Here is a 23,590-nt window from a genome sequence, read left to right on the forward strand (position 1 = left end):
GTTGATAATACTCACATACCCGTTTCATTTATTTTTAAAAATATCAGTAATTAATGTATGCATTTCATATTACTACATACAAGGAAACACTTCTTGATAATACCATTATTGTTTTTTATTTTATTTTAAGCCTATGTAAGTATATTATTTTTATTTGATTAAACTTATCTAAGGTAGTTCAAATGTCTGCTTTCAGTTTAGTTATTTCTTACAATGAGCTAACCCATATATTGTGTGTTTAACATACATTACGGATATTTGATCATAAAGTTTTAGCTATAACTGACACGGGTATTTGGCTATCAAAGTTAAATTTTATATCAAATTTATTAATATACAATAATTCTCTCTTTGAAAAGTTGTAATTCTATTAATTTGTATTTAATGAATTCAGTAAATCAAGTAAATTATTTTTTTGAATTTGCCTAAGATAATTAATGTTAATTTTATTTTTGTTAGATTTGTTTAATTACCAACGTTTGTTAAAAAAAAGAAATTAAAATCAGTATAATAGAAGTTGAACAATTTCAATTTCAAATTTATAGTTATTGTTTTTGTTTCATATTTTTTATTGAATATTTCAAAATAGTAACATTTGTAATTTTTAAATTTATTGTTATATTAATAATAAGTTTATGAATAGTTTATTAGTTAAATACTTATATTGTCAGACAAAAGAGTATTATTGTTCTTTAAATGTTATACTATACTATCTATTCGTCGTTGAAATTTATCAATACAATTGTGTTATCAATTTTTAAATTTTGTTAAGTCCACACAGCAAAAATGAATGCAAATTGTTTTTAAATCTTTAAAGTAGGAAAAATGTTGCAAATATTCTTTTAACCATTATTTGTATCATTAAATGTAAACAAATTTTATTTTTAACAACTATGCATTATAAGACATAAGTCAGTATAATTTATTTTATAAATATTTGTATTTATAAATAAATGTAATATACATACATGTATGTGTATAAAATCAGACAAACTTGTCGCGTACAAATTCCGTAAAATTTAAATCCTCAAAAATGAGTTTTATTACAGAATAATTATTAAATTTAGAGACTACAATTTAGCAAAGGCTATTTTTGATTTAATATTGCTACTTTTACATAATCTTAGTAAAACGTACCCGTTATAATAGTTTAATAATGTCAATACTTTAATTTGTTTGGTAAACAAGGAAACATCACACAATGGTTTTCTTTTTAAACAACTAAAATCTATTAAGCTTTTAATTTTCTAGATATTAAATAGTGAAGAAAATAAGAAAATACTGATTATAAAATCAAAAAAGCGGCTTCAACTGTAAAAGAATTAACTGTTCAATTTAAAAATTTTAAAACAGACATATTTTATTATAAAGACTTTAGAATCACTATTACTATAACATTATACATCTTATAAGTTATAATAATAGTTAGTAAGTACTAATAAAAGGATTAGAAATATATAAACTATTTAATTTGATTTGTAATTAATAAAATAAAAAAGACAAGTTCTGATCATTTAATGTTTGCGTGACACAAACCTTAACTTTATTTCTGAAAACAAATCACAGGTGAGTTTGAGTATCATTGTATGATTTAGTGTAATTGAGTCACAAACTTTTGGTCCATATTTTTATTAATGGGATCTAGATAAGAAAGTAACTTACTTTAAAAAAAATAAAATGTCAGTGTTGTTGAAGAATTTACCGTTACGGAAACAAGAAATCTTAACACTGTTTAAAAATATCTAGTCTTAGACTACTTAATCATTTAAACACAGTCCACTTGATTGCATTATTTTATTAATAAAGTTGTTTATAAAAAAAAAAAGTTAGTTATAAATGTAAAATAGGCAACATTTTAAATATTTACTGTAGAATTAAAATAGTAAGCAATTTAAATCTAAAATTCCTTATTTAGTGTAAATTGTTTGAAACAATTATTTGAGCACAAAACATATTTTGAATAAATTCAATATAACTAAACAAATAATAGTAACACTTCCCGACGATTGTCCATTTAATGTATGCACTTATGAGATTGTAAGCCAAATTTTAAAGCTATTGTTTACTACCTATAAAAACTATAGACATTATAATTTTCATAATAGCCTAATATTAATCTGTTGTACTGTGCCGTCTGTGCTGTTACTTGTTGAATGTAGAATATAGAATATAGATAGTAGAAAAATATGATAACTAGTTTAATGATAACACAGATATACATAATATTATATATATCTATGAATGATAATAATATTATGTATTATCATCATAGTAGCAGTTATCAACCTACTTGTACCACGGTTTTTAATTGTTGTGGTTGAATAGCCATTCGTTAGCCGCTGTCAATATAGGTCTGTCAACCTACCTATCATGACGGTGTGTTAGAAAAGTCGGTAATCTGTAAATATGAATCGCTGGTCAACTAAAATATCACAAAACATTTTATTGTGTTTGGTTATCTGTGTACTCACCTATCGGACAATGCGATCATAAATAAGTATTTTATTGGCTCCCGGTCTTTGGAAAACCAAAGAAATATAACAATATTTAAGAGAAAATGTAATATCTTTACAAAGTCATAGCTGACGACTAGATGGATGAAAATTAATAATTCAAACGAAAACATATTTTAAAATTTGTTTACTACAAATTTATTGAATTAAAAACATATGTTGCCATTTGAAAACGCGAACTTAGAACCTTTTTATCGTATAAGGGATGGAGATATAAATTTTCAAAGTATTGAAAAATATAGTAAAACTTATACCTAAAAGAATAGAAAAAAAATAATTTTCAAAATATTTATATTTTCCGAGAAAATGAGTGTCTTACGTTAGTTGGATCACCCTGTATATGTATATATATATATATATATATATATATATATACACTCTGACCTGGGTCGGACGATGAAATGGTTGGTCAAAGCGGAGTTGAAACAGACGCACACAAAAGATAGTCGGATGGGCGGCTTGTAGTAAAACGGCAAAAATATAGAGCGCAAGGTCGAGGATATTGGCGGTCCGTGATGGTAAAGTCAAATGGTTAATTAGATGATACGCGACGTACATTGCCCTGTGTGTGCGACTGTTCCCCCACCTATAGTCGGGGTGTTGTGTCAGCGGGTTTGGGACGAGGAGTAACGGTCAGGTGAAATATGATCGTTACACTATATTTATTATAGCTACCTACTAGTAATAATAACTATACATATTAATTTTACAGTATATGGGTAATTTGAAATTTCCAAAAATAAAGGATTTTTCATTTAGTTTTTTTATTAAAAAAAAGGTTTAAAAAATATTTTGTCACTTACATTGTATCTTAGTTAACACCCTCATTATTGCATTATGTGGTCATCGCAGCTCTCCACGTTCCGTAGTTGTATATTTACTTTTTTTTGCCGGATAAACACTCAGCGTTGCAACTTCCAATGTACGCGTTTTTAACAACTACTTAAGGGGCCACACAAAAATCATAAGACAGACCTTTTTAAATATCTATCTCCGTTTTAAAAACAAAAAAAAAACCTGTGGGGATAGAAATTTTCCCACATTGCTTATTGCTTTATTTTTGTTATACAAACTTTGAAATCATGACGTCGGGCAACCAGGGGAAAAAAACAACATGAAAATATGGAAAGCTATATGTTAAAATTGCCAACAAAAGGTCAGAGGTAATAGGTATTGGATAATTTTTCCCATGTAAAATTGAGGCATACGGACATGATTGACGTTGGACAGAACAAACCACGAATTTTTTAAATAATATTATGTATAATATAAAATTAATGCTATAAGTATTACAATTAAGGTCATTTGAAACATTTGGACAAATAAACCAAAATCAAATACAAAAAAAAAAATACTGTAAAATATGAAAGGTACATAATAAATATAATTTATAGTAGGGGTTTTTTATTTATTACAATTTATAATTACGAAGTTCAACGAAAATCTTAAAAACTATAATCATTCATTCGGCCATTCAAAAATCGATAAAAGTTAAAAAAAATAATTAAAGCTTAAAATATATAAAACCTAATATTAAAAATACAAACCTAACCTGGCCCAATGGAAGTTAGTATGTTATCAATCGAGAAAGAAGAAAGAAAAAGTATTACCTACGTTATTTTAGAGTGAGGAAATCTTAAGTAAAATAAATAATAATCCAATTACACACTATTGGATGGAGAAAGGGGATTCATTATTTATTAAGAGAAACTTTAAAAGTATAACATGTAACTATATACACAACTAGTTAGTATTATTCAACTTTTCGTTAAATAGTAGCATTTGATTTGAACCGAAAATTCGAAAGGATGTTGATAACGACTTAGCACACGATCATGGGCAGGATTCGAATAACTCGAACCTGTATCATCATATTTATATTATATAATAAAATATTCCATTATGTTCGACTTTTTCTCGACAATTTTCCGGATGTCATAACATCCGTATTATAGGAACAATGCAGCGATTTGTAATTTGCCTAAAAATTGTTTCGTTAATAATTACCGTTTTCATACGGTTGGCAATGTACCTATGCAAACAGAATTCATCCTAATTGTTACACTTGTCATTATAATATTAGATGGGTATAGTCTTCTATGTGTTAACAACAAATACGTTCACGTGCAGTGTTATCGAACAATTATTATTCATCTTATATTTAATTATAATATAATTATAATTTATAATTGTATTGTTATAACTCATGCATTCATATTATGTGCTCTTTTTGCCATCTCCATACATAACTGAAGCATTGTTTTTTCGTCGTCTAGTTAAGTGAATACCTACTCTTGTTGTCCTAGATATTATTTTATTATTGTTATAATAACGTTATTATGCTATTTATTGGAGACATTTTCGCGACGACGGTCTCTTCCTCGTCTTCATTAGACGATATCCGGTTATCTCGCGCTGTTACAAAAACTGGCACAACCCGCTTTGCAGTAGGGAAATCTTTCATGGTCCAGTGGAGCATGCGGTGGAAAGATGGGCTCCTTCACATAGCACAGCACATTATTAAAATCAGTCGCGTGCCGTGTTTGCGTCCAAAAACAACCCACATGCCAACTTGTTCACACACATGAAACCGCTTTTAAGTCCGACCACAACAACGTGCTTGTATGAGTAAATATAAAACAATTGGTTTCAAAGTGCGACTTTTCTTTTATACCTTATCGTATTGAAATTCAATTTTTTTATAAACATTTATAGGACTCGTCAAAGTGCAACAAAGTTCATTTGGATAATTGTTAAAACGCGAGTGAGTTTTTATCGGCTAATCATACAAAAAGACCGTTTCAAAATAGAAGACTATGATATTTCAGGTGAGATTCATGAAATTATTAATTATTTTTGTTTTCATGTCAAACCGTGTTCGGTGGCGCAACCGGTGTACGAGACTGTAGTAAAGCTGTTATTCTAAAATACAGTACCTATCAGTTTTCTTAAAAATTTCCAGAGGTCTCCCAATCTATACACTATGCACTCGGTACTAATTTTTAAAAATCCACCAGTTGCTATAAAACAAAATACATTCGGCCTAAAATTCGATGAGTATATAAAAAAAAAAAAATTAGTGATAATGTTTTAAAATTGTACAATTGTTTTGTAATCCTTCTTAAAATTGACTTACTTTTTTGGAAACGAAACGTGTCCTTTCCGTCAGCTCACCCCGCTTACATATCATTTTCTAGGTAAACCTAAAAAATGCATGTTGTGCCACTAGCCATGTATGATGAGCTATAACACATTAGAACTGCTGTATATATCGTTTTAAACGTACTTTTTCGTATAATTACTCGTTTTAAAATAGTAACTATTTATATTATAGAGAAAATGCAATGCCCATTGTTAATATAATGTACTTACGCGGATTCCTACAGTTGTATAGCTACCATTTAAATCTAGGAGATTACGCAATCGTATATAGATATCCGTTTTAACGCCTCGTTAAATCCGAAAGAGAAAAATACTAGGTATTGGATTTGATCATACATCATTCGTAACATTTATAGCATACCGATTGTCGAATCCAATGCAATTGTATTGTACATAATATCAGTAGTGTACGATTAAAGTATTCACTGTTCCCCCCTTACCAATTTACCTTTTTGCAAACCTTCAATAAAGTAATATATTATATAATATAGCTATTTAAATTTCGGAGTAGCGCACATTTTATACTTTTGATATTAGTTAATTGTTCAATTTTATAATTTAGATAAATGGTGTATTTATAATATAACTAATGTGTATTATATGCCTAGATTTAAATTATTATAAAATCATTTAACTATATCAAAAGATGAATATAATAAAAACCTAGTAGGTATTAGGTTTATTTAATTTAAAAAATAATAACTTTTTTTAATTTACAAAGACATATCGAATCAACGATATATACTGTAATAAAATAAAGAATATGAAATTTTATAAGTTAAAGGTTTTTTTTAATTAATTAAATACAGTTTTGCCACCGTTTACGCTAATGTTTATTCTTAATCATTAATAAAAATGAAAGAATACTGTGCAAATAGGCAAGTTCTTTAAATATGATTGTATTTGATGTTCTGTATAAAGAAAATGTAAGCACGGTAACATCACTTTGAAAAAAAGATGCTGATATTGCAAGATAAGGCGTACTTAATACTTATTCTAGATATAGAAATTAGGATTTTAACTATGAAATGACTTAAAATGTTCTTACAAATTTCGGAAAAGATTATGATTTTTATATCACTTTATTATAGGTTTGAACTTAATTATGATGAACATTATCAAAAAAGTATAACTACATTAATTATTAGTAAAATTCGAGAACATTTTTTTTTAATACTGATAATAATTATTATATTAAAACAAATTATAATTTTAGTTTTGTTAATAAGCAATCATAGTTTTTAGCATTATCCTTAGATATCTCCTAGGGATTTATTACTATTAGACAAAACACACTAACTTTACTTTGTCAATTGCATATGGAATACTTGTAACACTTAACTCGTATAGCCAAAATAAGTCGTATATATAATAGTACCTATAGTATCAGAATTCTTACAAAACCATAATATTATGATAACAAGATCTGTGTAATTGTACAATTATCTATTGTGTTGAAAAAATATAGTTAACTGTAAGTGATCCTTTGCTTAATAATTGAGCTTCGAAAACGGTCTGGAGAACAATATACTATAATAACCATAATAATAAGATAACATAAATAGAAGAAAGTTGCGTTTCGATCCGTGTCACAAAAACAATCGTATACAACATGTTAACAATTTCCTTAACCGAAACAATGTTATTATTGTATAACATCTGATTTTTATGAATATTAATTTTGCAATTAAGATGTATTTTTTTCCGACTCAGCCATCATAGTTTAAGTATTGTTATACTTAATGTTTTTATTTGGTTGGTACCTAAATCATTTTTCATTATTATTATTCCATAGACATGAACTCGCTGTGTTGGGCAATAATTATTAAAGCGTCTCGCGATTTTGAAATATTTTTCTAACGCAATATTAATAGATCATTAGAGTATGAAAAATTGTTAACGTTAATAAGCCATGCCAAATTAATAAAAACTATGCTTAAAAATATTTTTATTTCATTTTATTTTGAAATGTAAAATCTCGCAAATATATTCGTTTTTTACTTTTAACTATAATTTGTAATTAGTATAATACAATATTTATTCTTCAATACTGAACATGCATAATTTTTACATAAAATCAAAATTGTAATCTAGTTTGAGGTATACTCTATTATCGACCATTTTAAAATTGAGCTTTTCAATTATTAAATACGAATTTAATTTATTGAGATAGTTCTATTGATATCCCCAAGGACTATAGAAGGAGACAATATTATCCTACTGCATATAGAAGGGAAAGGCTCGTTCTACAGAATTACCAAAGTCCTTTATCTCATCTGGGCATTTCACGGTAAAAGCCAATCACTTTAGAGTGTAGGGATATGGAGTTCCTGTATGGTTTCTAGGAACTAAGTAAAAAATCCTAAATTAAAATACTTAAACGGGAATCTGAGTTGATAAGATAGAACACTTTAAATGAAAGTGTCGTTTAGACACTTTAAGGAAAATTCTTTAGGACTATTCGTTTTTACTTGTACAACATGATGCATATTAAGTCATCGACGACTACTGATGCTAATAAATAGTTTCTACAAAATAAACACAATAACTTTGTGATAATATGTAAAGTGCTAATAGTAACCTGTTCTAAATATCTTGATTGCATATTGGAGTTTGTCAAAGGTCGTCATTTACTTAAGCCAAAGTTAAGGTTAAAGTCTTAAGTTTTTCTTTAAACACACTATACTAGTTACCTATTTTCTAAATAGGTGTTTTACTTCCTGTAGGAACTACTGTTGGATGGGCAGAAAGAAAGACAAAGAGTTGCTCGGGTCGAACCAAGAGTTCCAAAAACTTAGAAACATGTGTGTGAGGAACCGGAAGAAGTAGGCGGTAGGTAAACCAAACTGCTTTGACACGAATTTCTAGTTGACCGTAACCCGCAGTTTTATGCAGCGTGCTTACTTTTCGTTTCAAAAAGTTGTATAATATACGCGTTGCAGGACTATTGTGTTGATAAAAACTTATAATATAATAGTGGCTGTCAAAGAGTCTCATGTCTGTGGTAGCTCATCCGTGAACCATATGGGTATACCGGTCGGCGCATATATTAGAGCGAGTTCGGGGGGTTCCACTCGACGAACTTTTCCGGAACTTACGTCCGATATTATTATTGCGGTACATTTCGCGTTAATAGAGATAATAATAAATGTAATATTATTATAATCAAGGAACGCGCAGCGCAGCAGCAACAACGACCCACTAACTGTTGTTTAATTGCTGCATTCGCAAAACGCCCGTGTTATCAGTCGACCGTATAATAACAAACGGCCTAAACGGTTTTAAAAAAAAGACACCTATTCTACATTATAATGTGTGTGAGTTCAATACGTTCATAATTAAATAAAGTGATGCGAATGCAGGTGTTTACATTTAATTATGTAAATACTCTGATGCTGTGGTGCAACCAGAAAGATGGTTATCACCTGACATTCTTTTTTTTTTGAACAAATAAACACACAATCAGTATAGGTAGTATAATGGAGTACTGTCTCGAATTCCATAAATCTACCCAAAAATAACCGGTCGGCATTGCTCGAACCAGAGTAGTGTTTTGCCTGTTTAAATTTGAATTCTCAACTTGGCATCGAAGCTAAAAATTTTGTTTTATCCGTTATAGGAAATTATTTTTAAATATTATACTCAAATCATATTATTTGAGTAGGCTCATTATAGTAGTTATAATATAGATTTTAGACTGTAGTTAGGGTTGTGTTCAATGATCGGTGACCGCACTCGTGAAAAATACTTGTAAAACGGCTTAAGTAAATTACCTATAATCAATTATTAGTGAGTGCAAAAACAACAGGGTAATAATTATGTATTAACTAGGTTATAATAACTAACAAAGCTACTAATACCTACCGAGTACTTAAACATTACACGTTTATTTTGATGCAAAAATAGCCGTAAGAATAATATAGTTTCGTTTGTATATTTCTATTAAACTATCCAAATTCATGATAAATGATTGTCACACATTATATACCTTATGACCTTATGTACCCTATTTAAACACAGTGACGGTAACAGTATTTTTGACGGGGCTCAAAAACTGGAGAGTACTTTTTTATAAAAAACTTCCACAAATTGCGTGGGTAACAAAAATTGTTTATGACTGTGAATTATATCACCACTGCAAAAAGGTGGAAAAATATATAAGATAACATTGATTGCTTTAGATAACTTACTTTGGCTATTAATGCCTTTGGTATTAACTACTAAAAACGAAATAGACGAGTGGATACAGTTTTTAATGATTTCCATTGTTAGCTGTAAACTCAAATCCAAACACCCAACATAGTTTTTATGCCTGGTCACAAAATAAATAATAATAAATAATTCATTAACATTTAATAGATCAGTCACAAGTCCCTAATTGATATAAAAAAACACCACTAAATTTAGGTATAAAGTATAAGATTAATAAAATATTTAATGGACGTTAACGCAACATCTCTCACATAATATTTTATTTTCATAAGAAAGTGGCATTCGTATCTTTTTTTTTTTAAGAATTTATCATTTATTGTAGACGTTAACGGGCTGTCTCTGTTGATGTGGAGTATTTTATTACCCGTATTAAGTAAACAAATATTGTCTGGAGCTTTAACGATAACAATTATAAAAAATAATTATAAAAATCATTAATTTTGTAGTTTTTGCGATAAGAACGTAGTTTTACCCAGGATGAGACCATTGTTTTTTTATTCGACGATTTCTAAAAAAAAGTGGGCAATACGCACAAAAACAATTATATTACTGGAGTCTGCGAGGACTGATTAGCGCCGACAATGGCATGGGAAGGACCGGCAGGAACTTCGGCTCAAAACACTCGTTAACACTTTCCCTCACTGATGATAATGATAACGGTGATCATTATGTGTGTCAGTCTTATTGTGAAAAAGCTTGTGTTTTTTTGTATTCCTTTTTAAATAAAAAAACGTACACGTTATTAATTTTATGTGCATTGCACCGCTAGTTGCCATTGATCACAATAAGATAAACGTAATAATATAGTAAGATAAAATATTGAGGAATAACTATGACGGAATAGTTAATGAAACTGTATGCTAATTAATATGCACACCAATGTAATAATATTAAATAATTTTTTTTTAATTCGCTATAGCTAGCATATATAATATTTCGATATAGCTTTTAATTTCGCAAAAAAAAAAAATGTATAGTGCATAATAATTGTTTATTCATATTACCCACCATAATTTATTTTATAAATTAATTGCTATAATATAATATCTATCCCTTTCAAGGACGCCGAAACTTTTGCAATAAAGAATTTATTTCCTTAGTATTTTTTTTTTTAATCCTGTTAAATTTTAATTCAAGTTTCAAAATATCATGCTCTTCAACACATGGCATATAGATGGTAAAATGTGTTCTAATTCATTAATGTTTATAATATTTTTTTAAATAAATAATAAATATAAATTCGCCATGTTTCGTCGATTTAAGTGTTAGCGATTACCTGTAATAAACGAGGTAAGTAGCCGAAGTGTTGCAAATCGATCACAACATCGATGAACGCATCATATCTCGGAATTAGACATTATTTTGGGAGATGACACGTTAATTCATCATGTACACGTGTACATCAAACGCAATCTTAGTACTTTATGTAGATATTTTGTCTACTGGCAAATTATTATAAATCGTTATAATATAGCGATACCAAATATATATGCATATTATTATTAAACCTATTTTGGATGAATAAATTATCATAATGGACAGGCTTTATAAATCATTGGCATTCTATGCAGTGCGTACACTTAGCTATCTATTTTTTGTTTGTTTCTGATTCTAATAATATGAGAAAATCGGCGACTATTGATCCGAATCATAATTAACTACTTTTCATTTACTTCCGTCCAATTCTTTCACAATAATCCAGACTACGAAAACATACTAGACAATTCAGTATATTTATATTCAAAACCATTTCACATTTTTAAGTAGGCATTTCTGTTATTTATAGAGTACTGTCGATAACTTTAAAATTATTTGTAATAATTTCTAATATTTTTTTTTGCAAGTCTGCAAAAATACCTATTTATAATTTGGAATTTGGTTTACTCTAATGCCCAATTTTTTAATATTGTTCATTAAGTGTACATAAACATACATGCGTCAAAATACATTAGCTTTCTACTAATTTTGTATTTTTTTTCTTTAGTTTAGAAAAAACTTAAGCAAAACTTGTCGTTATATATAATTAAATATTTAAATAAACCCTTAACCACAAAAATAATTTTCTATAGCGTATACATATTGTAAATATTACGATCATCAGCGATACTGACTTCTTTAGTTTAGCCCAGTAAATATTATTCTGCCCATAGCTAGTCTCTACCTTTACTCTCCTCATTCTATATTATTTATAAGTTATTTTTTAAAAATATTTTCGTGGTTAAATTTATTGTTCATTTAATAGCAACTAATTGTCATTTTATCGCAAAAATGTTTCAAAAAAACTATTTATGTGAACATACTTTCACTATGTTATGTTTGATACATATTTCGTTATTCACACAAATGTAAAACAGGTATCACAATATAGAGTTATTTATCTTTTTGCTATGCTCTACAAGCTAACTCCAAACATTTGGTTTTCATCATGAAAAATCTCCAATTAAACATGTATCCCACTGGATTCTCTCTGCATCCCTTTAAACTATGCAGGGTGCATTGTAGTTATTATTATTTTTCTGTTAAGTAAATAGTATTAATTGTTATTTTAATCATTCCTCGACTATTTACATAAATAACTAGAAATATTTACCTGGTTTTTGTGAGATTTTGTTCATGACAGATTAAGTTAAAAACCAATTTGTTTTTTTATCTATTGTAAACCGTAAAAAAATACAATTCAATCCTAAAAAACCGATGTCATGGTCCAATAATTTGCGATGTAGTTTTAATTTACAGTAGCTATTATATTATTACATATAGTAATTAAAATGTTTAGAGTTTATTTGTATTATATAATATTATTTGTTCTCTATCCTGCCGTTTGTTGCGTGGATCAATCAATTTATAAGATACAACTCAATAGCCAACCATTTTAAATATTTGTTTTGAATTTTTTTCGAATTGTGAACCCAAATTGTTTATCTCAATCACGTTTGATATGTTACACTATTGCTTCGATTTAGGATTTGAGAGTTATTAGTAGGTAAGAGAATGGCGACTCTGACTTCAAAAGTTTGAAATTGACATTTTTTTTGTCGATAAAAAACCAAAATACAAGATTATAAAACCACGGTGATTAATTTTACAAATATTCAGTAATTTTTACTATCTATAGTTTCGCATCGAATTGTTTGACTAAAAGTGATATTAGCACTTTCGATTACAATAAAATCTGAAGACTTATCGTCGACCCGTCCGTGACCGATGACCGACGATATGTTGCTTTGTTCATAATGTTGTTGTTATTTGTTTTGCGAAGACGACCGTCAACACTTCAGGTAAATGTCAACATTGCACACTGCAGACGACGTCCACGGTGGCCGGTTGAGGTCATGACGACGCGATGCGGTCCACCGACGGACTGCTGGCACTGCTGTGGGTCATCACCACTATAGCGGCTACGGTGAGGACTCCGCGTGCCGCTGCGGCCACTTGCCCACAGCCCAACGACGCCATCCGGCGCTGCAAGTGTTCTAGCCGCGACAACGAGATACAGATATGGTGAGTTAAACGTCTATGGTGTTCACGCATGGTAAACATATATATATATATATATATATATATATATATATACATACTTACTGGACAGCTGTCTATTTAATACTTGTCTGTCCAATATCTCTACAATACTTGTCTGCCTGTACGCTGTTGATAATTGAGGTGTTCAGCGCAAAAGTGGACTAACCAGCAAAAACCAAAAAAGGAATAATATAACTTATAAAAACTTTTAAGTTTTTCATTTACACTGTACTAGGTGCAAATGTGCAATACATTTTTTTAAGTGCTGCCTTCCAGTACAAATTAAAATAAAACAAAAAAAACTATTTTTACATCAAACTATTTTTAATTATAAATAAAATGGTACTATTTTCTCCATTTTTTAATTTGTGTGGGTTAGTTCACTCACCGCCTCAATTATTATTACCGGTAACGAAGCATTACTTCTGTGAAAGATTGTGTTTTTTTCTTATCGTTTCGCCGTCGGGATAAGAGTCAAGCGATTATTCTATCTTGCTGTTACACAACAGTATCTAAACCGACTGTTTAATATGGTCATAATGCGTGAATCTATATAGCGTAAAACATAATGTAAACGAAGATAGAGACGTAACCACGGATTTCATGAGATAAAATATATTGAGGAAAAAACCCGCAACCACATAATTTCTTTTAAAACCCTTCCTGCGGCAATAGTCACCGCAAAAACTTTCACGATCACTTAAAAACTGCATCTTATACAAACTATGCGATTCGATAAATAAATTATATCTTTTTGCATTTGTTATATAATTTAGCCCTTGGTTTAAACAATGACTAAAACTTAGCGATTATATACCAATATAAAGGTGCCCAAAGTTCAAAAAATTATTTCTCTGACACACAAGTTTTATAATAGGTTACATTAAAAATTCTCAAGATACAAATACCACTTTTTTTATGTTATAGCGTTATCTTACATAAATTCAAAAAATCACTTTACAAAGGACATGCAACATAGTAAATGTATAATAATATGTATACATTTTATATGTGTGTTTTAAGGTGTAGCCACGGGGATTCGAATACTATATTGGATGAGTTGAAGCAGTTGGCCTCATCGATCACCGACCCGGTAGACGAGCTGATTTTAGAAAATAATGCCATTTCATCAATGCCCCCAAAAGCGTTTTCTACGTTGAAAATCATACGGTTAATGTTACGCGAGAATGGGATCCAAAAAATCGCCTCCAATTGGTTATCAGACCAAGAGACGTCTCTATTAGAATTGTTCATTGTGGAAGCGGAGCTGCGGAGTTTTCCGGAAGAAAGCCTTATGTTATTACCCAGATTGGAAGCGCTGACCCTGATCACGGGGTCACTAACAAGATTGCCACTGATTTCCGGTTTGGCTAGGCTGAGGTACGTCCAAATCGAAGCGTCATCGCTTATAAATATAGAACCGGGCAATTTTCTGGGACTGCCATTCTTGGAACAGTTGCACATCACCGGGTCGTCGAAAATGCAAAAAATGGACATTGGCACCATACAGGACTTGCCCAGGCTGATACTGCTAAACTTCACCGACTGCGGTCTGGCCTGGTTGCACCCTAGAGCCTTTGCTCGTCTACCATCCCTAATGGAATTGTCGCTTGTCGGTAACAAGTTGACGGATACGCAGAATATTGGAGGTGCCATCAGAGATTTTACGTCCCTCACTACCATCCGACTGGATCGGAATGAGATAGAATTTGTCAACGAGGCCACGTTTGTAGACATACCGTCGTTGCGCAACGTACACATGTCCAACAACAAAATAGGTGACATACGTCGTGGCGCTTTTCACCGGATGCCAAACCTGAAGGTGATTGATATGAGCAATAATCAGCTACGGCACATCCACCCTGAATCGTTTATACCGATTCGCGACAACAACCTAGAAGAACTCTGGTTGTCCGAAAACGCTATCGACAACGCGATGACCATTCGGTTGATCCTGGACATGTTTCCCAAGCTAAGGTTTCTAGATGTCAGTCGCAATCAATTGCAGGATATCGTGTACGGTTCTATCCAAGGTCATTCCAGATTAGAAATGCTTTACTTGGAACACAACCGGTTGCAGAGAGTGGGCCGGGAAACGTTTTCAGCCATGCCCATGCTCAGAGAGTTGAGATTGGCCAATAATTCACTGTCCAACTATTTGGCCATCCCCCTGTGGAATTTGCCAATGCTGAAAGGTTTAGATATATCCTTCAACAAGTTCGACAAACTTGAACGCCGCATGCTAGCCACATTACCTTCTCTGAGACGTTTCGACATTAGCCATAATGACATCGGCTCTTTGGACCCGACCACTTTTGTTGACACCCCAAATTTAGAACACATCAATATTTCACACAACCACATAGATTCCATAAATTCATTAACGTTCACGCATCTGTACCACATGTACGAATTTGATGCCAGCTACAATAGAATCAATCACGTGCGTATTATTATATATGAGTAATTTTACAATGATTCTTTTTAATTTATACCATTACATATTTGCATTTACAAACTCTTAACAATATGAACTATATTATTAAACTGAGTAATTAAAAATGTTGGAATAATTTAGTTTGTAGGTGGATTACCCAGGGCTATTGAATATCTATATTTGTCTCATAATAAAATCATGAGTTTACCAAGCGACGGCTCGACAGATTTGCATTTACCCGCATTAAAACTTCTTGACATTTCTGGTAATTAATCAAAATATCCAGTAGCTTAAAGAAAACAATATACTCAGGGTAATATTGTATTTCGTTTTTTTTTGTCAGACAACGGTATCCACAGAGTGCCAGCAAGCTCGTTGACTGCTTTGAGTTTATTGCGATGGTTATACTTAGGTGGCAATTCTATACAGAAGCTGGAGAATGGAGCTTTCGGTGGTCTAAGTCAACTGCAAACGTTGACGTTAAATGACAACAAGCTTTTGAGTATACATTCTAATACATTTAAAGAATTACCTCTTTTAGTAAGTAAAATACAGCCATTAAGTTTATATATCTACTTGACAGTATAATTATTATTTACCTTCATTCAATATTTGTTTTGCTAATATTAGACTGAGTTGACTTTGAAGGGCAATAGATTAGAATTGATGGAACCATCCCTATTTGTCAACAATTTGAAACTAAAAAAATTAGATATAAGTAATAACAGATTAACCGAAGTTCACGAGTCGTACTTTTCTGTAAACAAGTACGTCAATTTTAAAAATATATTTAGGTAGTTAAATAATATGAACATATATTTATAAAATATATTTGTTTGACGACTTTTCTAGAGAACTTGAGGACTTATCAATAGCACATAATGCTCTGACGGAGTTCCCTTCGTCGTTAGCTGTCAATCCAAACCTAAAAACACTTGATTTGAGAAACAACGAAATAAGGCATATGAAAAAAGGAATGGTCTCCTCGATGCCACATCTGAAAGAATTATACTTATCAGAAAATAAATTGAGTTCTCTAAATGAAGGTGCTTTCCAACAGCTTCCGAATTTGACTATTTTGGAAATGGAAGGTAACAACCTAGATACGTTGCCATCATACGGTATTCAAGGCATGCCAAATCTTATGGTGCTCAAGTTGGCCAGGAACAAATTGGCGTCCTTACCAAGCGCTTCCATGGTTAACCTGCCCATGTTGCAAGTGATGGAATTGCAAGAAAACCAACTAAGCGAAATCGCTAGCGACGCTTTCGTGGGCATGCCCAATTTGATCATGTTGAATTTAAGCCATAATTCTTTAAACGGTATGGAAAAATCTGGACTGAGTACCCTTAGAAATCTGGAAGTTCTCGATTTGAGTCACAACAAGCTCAAACAGATTGCAACGAGAAGCATACAGAACATGCATTCTTTGATTATGCTGAAAGTAAGTTATACAGCGGCTGATAGCTATTATACTTAACGAAGAAATCAATCTTAGTTAAAAAATACATTTTACATAGAATGAAAACATGATAAAATTCAACATGATTTCCTTATTAAATTCTACACCATTTGGAAATAAATATTTAAGTTTGAATGCGTTAAAGCTTTCGTGGATTGAAATTCTATTTTGCTGATTTTCGGATATATCCGAAAATCAGCAAAATGAAATATTTAAGTTTTCTGTCTTCCATATAGCCAATGTGTAAAAGGCTACTAAATATTTGTTATGGCTCAATTTCTTAAAACAATGTAGATACTTAATACCTGTACTACCCACCACATTAGTAGTAATATAAGCGTTTGAATTTGATTAATGATACATAATAAACAGGTTCTTGCATTCTTAACCTTAACTACTGTTTTATATAAAACAAAATCAAAAATATTCCGTTGCTTTATCGTGTTACATTTTATTTTATAAAGTCTTAATCTTGATCCCAGATTTCTTATTAATCCAAGACGATTGCCAAATGTAATGATTACTTAATATTAATTAATGGTATTATTTCAAGTATGTGTCGGACTCAATAGGAAATGAAATGTCTTCTTTCAGCTGGACAATAACAGGCTTTGCAACATAATGGGAAGTCCGTTTGATGGCATGGGTCGCTTGAGAGTCTTAAGTTTACGGGACAACAAAATGACTTCTCTGTCGGAAACCACGTTCAACAGCATCCGACCAACCATTTCCCGTTTGGACGTTGACGGTATTTTTTAACTTTTATAAATTTAACTTAATTCAGTTTCAAATGTATTACACGAGATATTTTAATATACGTCAACAGGTAATCCCGTGCACTGTTCGTGCAATATGAAATGGTTACAGTCATGGTTGAGGGCTTCGGCTGACACTTCGGGGCCTAGATGTACTGACGGTACTCCTTTGAGAGAGATGTCGTTTACGACGAAGCAGTGCGATGAAAGGGAACTGAATCTTGCCGAACACATTCCCGGGTGTGAAGTCGAAGCCATTCCAGTTGCTAACGGTTAATATTATTAATTCATCTTTAATACATTAAATCAATTTGTAAAAGTGAATTTTAACTGAAATACAAACACTTGTTGACTGTATATAATTAATAGTTATTATACTCCTTAAGACTAGGATATATCAGTAAAAGTAAATCAAGTGCATAGTAAAAGTACTAAATACTAAGGTTTATATTGAACAGAATTCGTTACTTATTTCTTGCATTTGTGCGTTAAAATTCATAGTTTTACTATACAACAATATGTAAGCTCAGTATAAGTAATTATAATACCCTCAGCATATTTTTAATAAATTTACAAGTTTATTTTATTTCCTCTTTTTAAAATATTAGTTTTTTTTATTTTGCATTATTTTAATATAGAACAATTCATAAAATTATACAATGTTTGTAGCCAACACGGGTACGTCGAACAAAGTCCAAGCTTGGGTGGAAAACAACGAAGAGGCGACGGTAAACAAGCCTTTGCCGGAAGAGACGGACTATTTCTACGACGAAGCTGTCGATGTGGACGAGAAACCGGATGTGCAGAGAGGACTATCGACCGAAAAGGCCGTGACGACCATATCGCCGGCGGTGTTGTCGCATTACGTGCCGGGTGATACTCCTACGTTATACGCGGGTACCCGGACCAACGGGTCTTCGTCATCGTACACGGAAGAGCACCCGTCGCAGAGCAATTCCGGCGGCAGCGCGTTTACGTTCTTCGGGGTGCCCATACCGCCGCTGAACTTCAACAACATTTGGGGACAGACAAAGGGCAACGGCAAGCGACTAAAGGATGGCCGGCGTAACTCGACACCCAAAAATCCATCGCCCACTGTGGCGGTGGAAAATGAAGCAGACAGCAGCAGTGGCGGCGGCGGCTTTACGCCCATGTTGCCAGGTATCGGCGGCTTCAGGCCGATGACAGCGTCGACTCCGGCTGCCACCAACGACAACGATGACGACGACGAGGACTTGTTTTCCGAAGACGTCGATGACCGTGGCGAAGTTGACTACATGTATCGAAATAAGACGATGACCACGAAAATCAAATCCAAGTACCACAGGTATGGCAGCAGCACGACCGAAAATCCGTTTCATTTCGAGAGGGTTCCGCCGGTCAGCGACTCCGGCTCCCCAAAATTGTCTAACAACACAACGCGTGACTCGCTATACGAATCGGCCACCATCAACTCGATCATACGGCCGACGGCCAACCCAAATCTGGCCAATTATCCGTCACAGACAACGGCCATTATGAGCACACCGCAGAACACAATAGCTACCGGCCATTCAGAAATCTCCCTAAAACAGTCCACAGGTAACACTTAACTAATCACTTGTTCATGCATAAGATTATAATTGTTAAGTTTTTTTGAAAAAAAAAACATCTTTAGATAAGCCTCATAAGTCTTAAAATCTAAATAAGACTTTGGTTTATTTGAATTATTTTTGTGTTTCCAGTTAGCCATCATCAGACAATCGCGCCTTCGACTACTCAACAACAACAACAGTCATCGGCGACATCGATGGTGACACCTCCAACGATCGCCTCGTCAAACGTAGTGTCTAGCGTATCCACGCCGTCGTCGCTGTCGGGGTTTCTAGCACCCGGCGGACAGCTACCCGATAAAATGGGCGCTGTAGGCAACGTGGTGGTCACCGGGAAACCGTCCATCGTGAAAGTCACATTGAGCCCGACCACTCCAGGACTACCACAGCAACAGCACACAAAACCGCCGGACGAGATGCCACACGGCACCCATTTACAGCGGTACCCCAAGAGCCCACATAACCATCAGGCGTACCAATTGCCGCCCACTAGGTCAACAGACGCGTTCCAATCGACACCGTTTCGGACGAGCTCGGCCAGCGACTGGTACTACGCAAATTACAACAAGACCAACGTGGAACCGTACGTCAGCAAGACTCTAGTGTCCCATGGAAGCAGTCTCTATGGGTCCGTCGGAATAAATGTGATCGCAGTGTTTGCGTTAACGTGTGTCCTGTGGTAGTACCTCGCATACAAATTATACTTATTTTCATCATATATCTTATGACGACACATGATAGGTGCGAAAAGATGCATGTACATGTATAAATAAATAGTTTAGAGAATGTAGTTGTTTATTATGAATAATATAATACAATATAGCGTATTAATGTTTGAACGTGGGATAGAATAAAAATACATATAAAATAGTGTTTCGTAAAAAATTGTTTGTACTTATTTCGATTCTATTTATTACCTTACTCGTTCCTAAAAAAAAATCAAATAATTCTAAGCATTCATTAAGAATTCGACGGTAAAATTCCATTTCTAGAGCCAGATTAGTTTGCATGATGTTATTTTGTAAGCGTCCAAGTTTCAGGTCTGTATAATAAAACAAGAAAACAACCTGTTAGCAGTATAATATTAGTATTTAAGGAGATTGCCAGCGGGCGATTTTTAAGAGGTTTTATGAAGGCGATATTTAAGAAAAAAGTGGTTTTAATAAACCTTCGACCATGTCAATTTATTTTAATTGAGAAATTACATTTTTTTTCGTAGTGTTTTTACATAGTGTAATTTGAATTTTTTACAAACTTTTTGTTTTTAACCCCCCTCCCCCCCAAAAAAATTATTTTTTTTTATATCAACTTTTGAAACTTAAATGGTAAAGTATAAATTCTACAAACCTTTTGAATTATGACAATATTTTAAAAAAATTGAATGGTTTAAAATCTTTATTTTTAGGTTATAAAAGTTTAAAAGTTAGGACGGGTAGGGAAGTGTGGTTCAGTAATGCGTGCAGATAAAAATAATACTATACTCCGCCCTGTCTTCCATGCTAAACTTGAAAAATTATTATAAAAAACTGACAATCGCCACTTAAAATGTTTAGAAAAATATTCTTAAATATTCTTTAAAAAGTTGATAAAACGTAGAAATTACCATTTCAATTTTAAAAGTTGATACAAAAACAATTTATTTTAGAGGGGTTAAAAACATACAAATTTGGGAAAAACTGAGATCACATTGCATAAACACAAGTACAATGTATTGTGGCTCGGTGATGCAGTGACGACTACCCTTAAAGTAGTAAGTACACTGCACACATCCCCATTTATAATATATATATATATATATATATATATATATATATATATATATACATAAACTGAAAAACAATTTTGAAAGCTGATTGATTTGTATTTGAGGCAACGATTTAGAATCAATGTTTTCAACTTGAATAATGCAATACAAATTGTTTAAATCAGAAATTAATAAATAAATAAAATTTTCAATTTATCATTGTTTTCGTTAAAGAAAAAACAGTCAATTCGTACCTACGCAACTAGTGTTTTGGAATAACTATTATTTAAATAAGTTGAGGTCAAAATGACAGCATTGCGTCTTTAAAGTCTAAGTCTAGCTTTAAGCTACACGATAAGTAAAAAAATCTAAATAAAGATACAATTAAAATGTTTTAAATAAAAACGTAATTTTATGCCTCATCTTCTATTTTGACATTTAAGCTATTTTATCATTATTAAAATATGTCCACTAAATATCCAGCCGTGAAATTGATTTGAAGTACGCCATTTTATGTACATGAACTACAACATACAACAAGCATTTTTAATACTCTATGCCTAACACTGCTAATATGTATGCTATTCAGTTAGTTTTTATATACTTTAAAAAGCTTATTGTTCTGAACTATTGGCCAGTCCGGCAATGTTTTGCAATTAGGTAAATTAAAACTAAATTAAGAAAAACTAATCATTTTTACGGCTAGAAAATTTGTTATTTAATAATAAAATATGTATCTAATAACATAATCCACAGATTTGCTATATTTAAATTTGTACACACGTAGGTTTATAGTGTATATAATTAATATACAATCACACTTGGTTCTAAAACACAAGCTCATTTAATGTATAATACGTTTTAAAATATAAAAATTACACAGTAGTTATAATAAAATACCAGTACTAATATAAGAATATAATATACGAATATAAATAGTAAAATCATTAGCTACAACATGTTATTGTTTTCTTTGTTTAATAGTGTATATAATTAATATACAATCGCACTTGGTTCTTAAACATAAGCTCATATAATGTTTAATAATATATAAAAATTACACAGTAAAATACCAGTACTAATATAAGAATATAATATACGAATATAAGTAGTAAAATCATTAGCTACAACATGTTATTGTTTTCTTTGTTTAATAGTGTACATAATTAATATACAATCACACTTGGTTCTAAAACATAAGCAATATAATATACGAATATAAGTAGTAAAAACATTAGCTACAACATGTTATTATTTTCTTTGTTTAATAGTGTACATAATTAATATACAATCACACTTGGTTCTAAAACATAAGCTCATTTAATGTTTAATACGTTTTAAAATATAAAAATTACACAGTAGTTATAATAAAATACCAGTACTAATATAAGAATATAATATACGAATATAAATAGTAAAATCATTAGCTACAACATTTTATTGTTTTTTTTTTATAGTGTATATAATTAATATACAATCGCACTTGGTTCTTAAACATAAGCTCATATAATGTTTAATAAGTTTTAATATATAAAAATTACACAGTAAAATACCAGTACTAATATAAAAATATAATATACGAATATAAATAGTAAAATCATTAGCTACAACATGTTATTGTTTTTTTTGTTTAATAGTGTACATAATTAATATACAATCACACTTGGTTCTAAAACATAAACTCATTTAATGTTTAATACGTTTTAAAATATAAAAATTACACAGTAGTTATAATAAAATACCAGTACTAATATAAGAATATAATATACGAATATAAATAGTAAAATCATTAGCTACAACAAGTTATTGTTTTCTTTGTTTAATAGTGTATATAATTAATATACAATCGCACTTGGTTCTTAAACATAAGCTCATATAATGTTTAATAAGTTTTATTATATAAAAAATACACAGTAAAATACCAGTACTAATATGAGAATATAATATACGAATATAAGTAGTAAAATCATTAGCTACAACATGTTATTGTTTTTTTTGTTTAATAGTGTACATAATTAATATACAATCACACTTGGTTCTAAAACATAAGCTCATTTAATGTTTAATACGTTTCAAAATATAAAAATTACACAGTAAAATACCAGTACTAATATAAGAATATAAATAGTAAAATCATTAGCTACAACATTTTATTGTTTTTTTTTTTTATAATGTATATAATTAATATACAATC

General features: G+C 31.2%; 1 protein-coding gene across 3 annotated transcripts; it reads left to right on the forward strand.

Annotated features, from left to right (window-relative positions):
• The first annotated feature begins 5,051 nt into the window (after positions 1 to 5,051).
• Positions 5,052 to 20,491, forward strand: LOC126836385 (protein artichoke). Of its 3 annotated transcripts, none has more exons than XM_050569720.1 (12): positions 5,052 to 5,141; positions 5,229 to 5,341; positions 13,147 to 13,388; positions 14,430 to 15,849; positions 15,985 to 16,108; positions 16,187 to 16,383; positions 16,474 to 16,610; positions 16,696 to 17,287; positions 17,900 to 18,053; positions 18,132 to 18,332; positions 18,730 to 19,641; positions 19,785 to 20,491. In XM_050569720.1, exons 3-12 carry the CDS (start codon positions 13,231 to 13,233, stop codon positions 20,333 to 20,335), a joined length of 4,446 nt encoding a protein of 1,481 aa, XP_050425677.1. In that variant the 5' UTR covers positions 5,052 to 5,141; positions 5,229 to 5,341; positions 13,147 to 13,230; the 3' UTR covers positions 20,336 to 20,491. The 3 variants fall into 3 exon arrangements, with proteins under 3 accessions (XP_050425677.1, XP_050425676.1, XP_050425675.1); XM_050569719.1 differs by having other exon boundaries at positions 5,055 to 5,167; XM_050569718.1 differs by having other exon boundaries at positions 5,058 to 5,341.
• The last annotated feature ends 3,099 nt before the right edge of the window (positions 20,492 to 23,590 follow it).

Source organism: Adelges cooleyi, unplaced genomic scaffold (assembly GCF_023614345.1).
Source record: "Adelges cooleyi isolate 19-005CV unplaced genomic scaffold, UGA_ACOO_1.1 ACOO_flye_CR_arks_rails_tigmint_CR_PRNA_247, whole genome shotgun sequence".
Classification (NCBI taxonomy): Eukaryota; Metazoa; Arthropoda; class Insecta; order Hemiptera; family Adelgidae; genus Adelges; species Adelges cooleyi.

Bases quoted from the DNA above. Each gene is read 5' to 3' on its own strand.
- LOC126836385 (XM_050569720.1), top strand. From the start codon at position 13,231: ATGCGGTCCACCGACGGACTGCTGGCACTGCTGTGGGTCATCACCACT. The intron at 13,389-14,429 runs GTGAGTTAAACG...GTGTGTTTTAAG, and splicing joins GACAACGAGATACAGATATG to GTGTAGCCACGGGGATTCGA. The intron at 16,109-16,186 runs GTAATTAATCAA...TTTTTTTGTCAG, and splicing joins AAAACTTCTTGACATTTCTG to ACAACGGTATCCACAGAGTG.